The 1,406-nt window shown below is 37.3% G+C and overlaps 1 protein-coding gene across 1 annotated transcript in view; it reads right to left on the minus strand.

Annotated features, from left to right (window-relative positions):
* Window positions 1-546: 546 nt before the first annotated feature.
* LOC107594125 (leucine-rich repeat neuronal protein 4) overlaps window positions 547-1,406 on the minus strand; it is a 4,005-nt gene continuing 3,145 nt past the window's right edge. The window contains exon 3 of the mRNA XM_016284072.1: window positions 547-1,370. Coding sequence (XP_016139558.1) covers window positions 547-1,370 — 824 coding nt within the window. The remainder of the gene's footprint in view (window positions 1,371-1,406) is intronic.

Here is a 1,406-nt window from a genome sequence, read left to right on the forward strand (position 1 = left end):
TACACTGACTAATAGGTTTCTATGAACTACCGATATTTTATCTTTATAAAAATCATCTTTATAAAATATTTTATCATTTTTGTTTGTTTTAAGCATTTACAATCTTTTTTTTTTTGAGGAAGTCATGTGTTTTAAAAATCATTCAACCCCTTTATTTAATTCCATGTTATTTGAATGATTAATATGTAATTTTTAATGAATATATATATATATATATATATATATTTGATATTTAAAAAATGTAATACATTTTTTATATTTATTTTTTTCATATTTATATATAATAATTTTAATATTTTCATATATATATATAATTGTTTTATTTTTATAAAAGCACAAAATTCTGGCCAATAGCAGGAATTTGTATTGTGCACCCACCAACTATGCAGGTAAGGTTTAAGAATATATAGAGCTATTACTTAATGGAAAAACTTTAAGATAAATACATATCTAATGAACTTTTATTTGGAGAGCATTTTCCATTGATTTCCTCTATACATGCAGCTGCATATGAAGAGGTATGTTCTTCCACTCCTTCTGTTCTTTCTATGGGTTGAAGAACGCTGGATTGGGGATGGAGATTAACCGGGTTAGATGTGGGTTCTCCACCGGTGCTTTCTTACACTGTTTATACAGACAGAAGCTCAGTGATGCCACAATCAGCATCAGGACTCCACACACCACTAACAGACTGTATAAATACACCTCTGTGTTTAAACCCATCCGGACCGAGGCACATTTAGGGCCTGATGATCCTGCGCCGTTCACGGCCTGTAAGCAGATATGATAAATGCTATCCACCTCCAGATCTGATATGAACACCTGACGGACCGCAGAGCTGAAACTCAGGTTTTTCTGCGTTAAACCCTCGTGTTGGACACCTAACAAGTACTGCGTTACCAGTGAGTACGGCGCACACCATGTAACTAGCAGTACTCTGTAAGTGACCGCCGTGACCGCGAGCGAGGTGGGGCTGTTCGGAGGCTGCGAGTCTGAGGTCACGCCAGGACAGATGCATGTCGGGTTGGGTCTGTTGAAGCAGGTGTCTTGGAGGTGAACGCAGGGGTCAAAGGTGCAGTTCGTAGACTCGGTTGCGTTCTGTCCATCTTCCTGATTTTTATGCTCCATCTCATCCACTATCATGGGACTCTGTGTTGGTGTTTTGGTTGAGAACTTTGTTTCTTCCAGTGAATTTGGAGATTGTTGTACTGTAGGAGTGGTTGTTGTACTTGATTCCAGAGTTTTTGGAATGAAAACTCTTGTGGTTAAGGTTGTAGTGAGGACTGATTCAGTAACTGCAATCGATGGCATTGGGATAGTGTCGTTTCCTGAACTGGAGTTAAAGATGTCATCTTTTCCAAGATCGACATCTATATGAACACAAATCATTTGTTTTTAATACTTTA

Source organism: Sinocyclocheilus grahami, unplaced genomic scaffold (assembly GCF_001515645.1).
Source record: "Sinocyclocheilus grahami isolate Dianchi unplaced genomic scaffold, SAMN03320097.WGS_v1.1 scaffold179.1, whole genome shotgun sequence".
Taxonomy (NCBI): domain Eukaryota; kingdom Metazoa; phylum Chordata; class Actinopteri; order Cypriniformes; family Cyprinidae; genus Sinocyclocheilus; species Sinocyclocheilus grahami.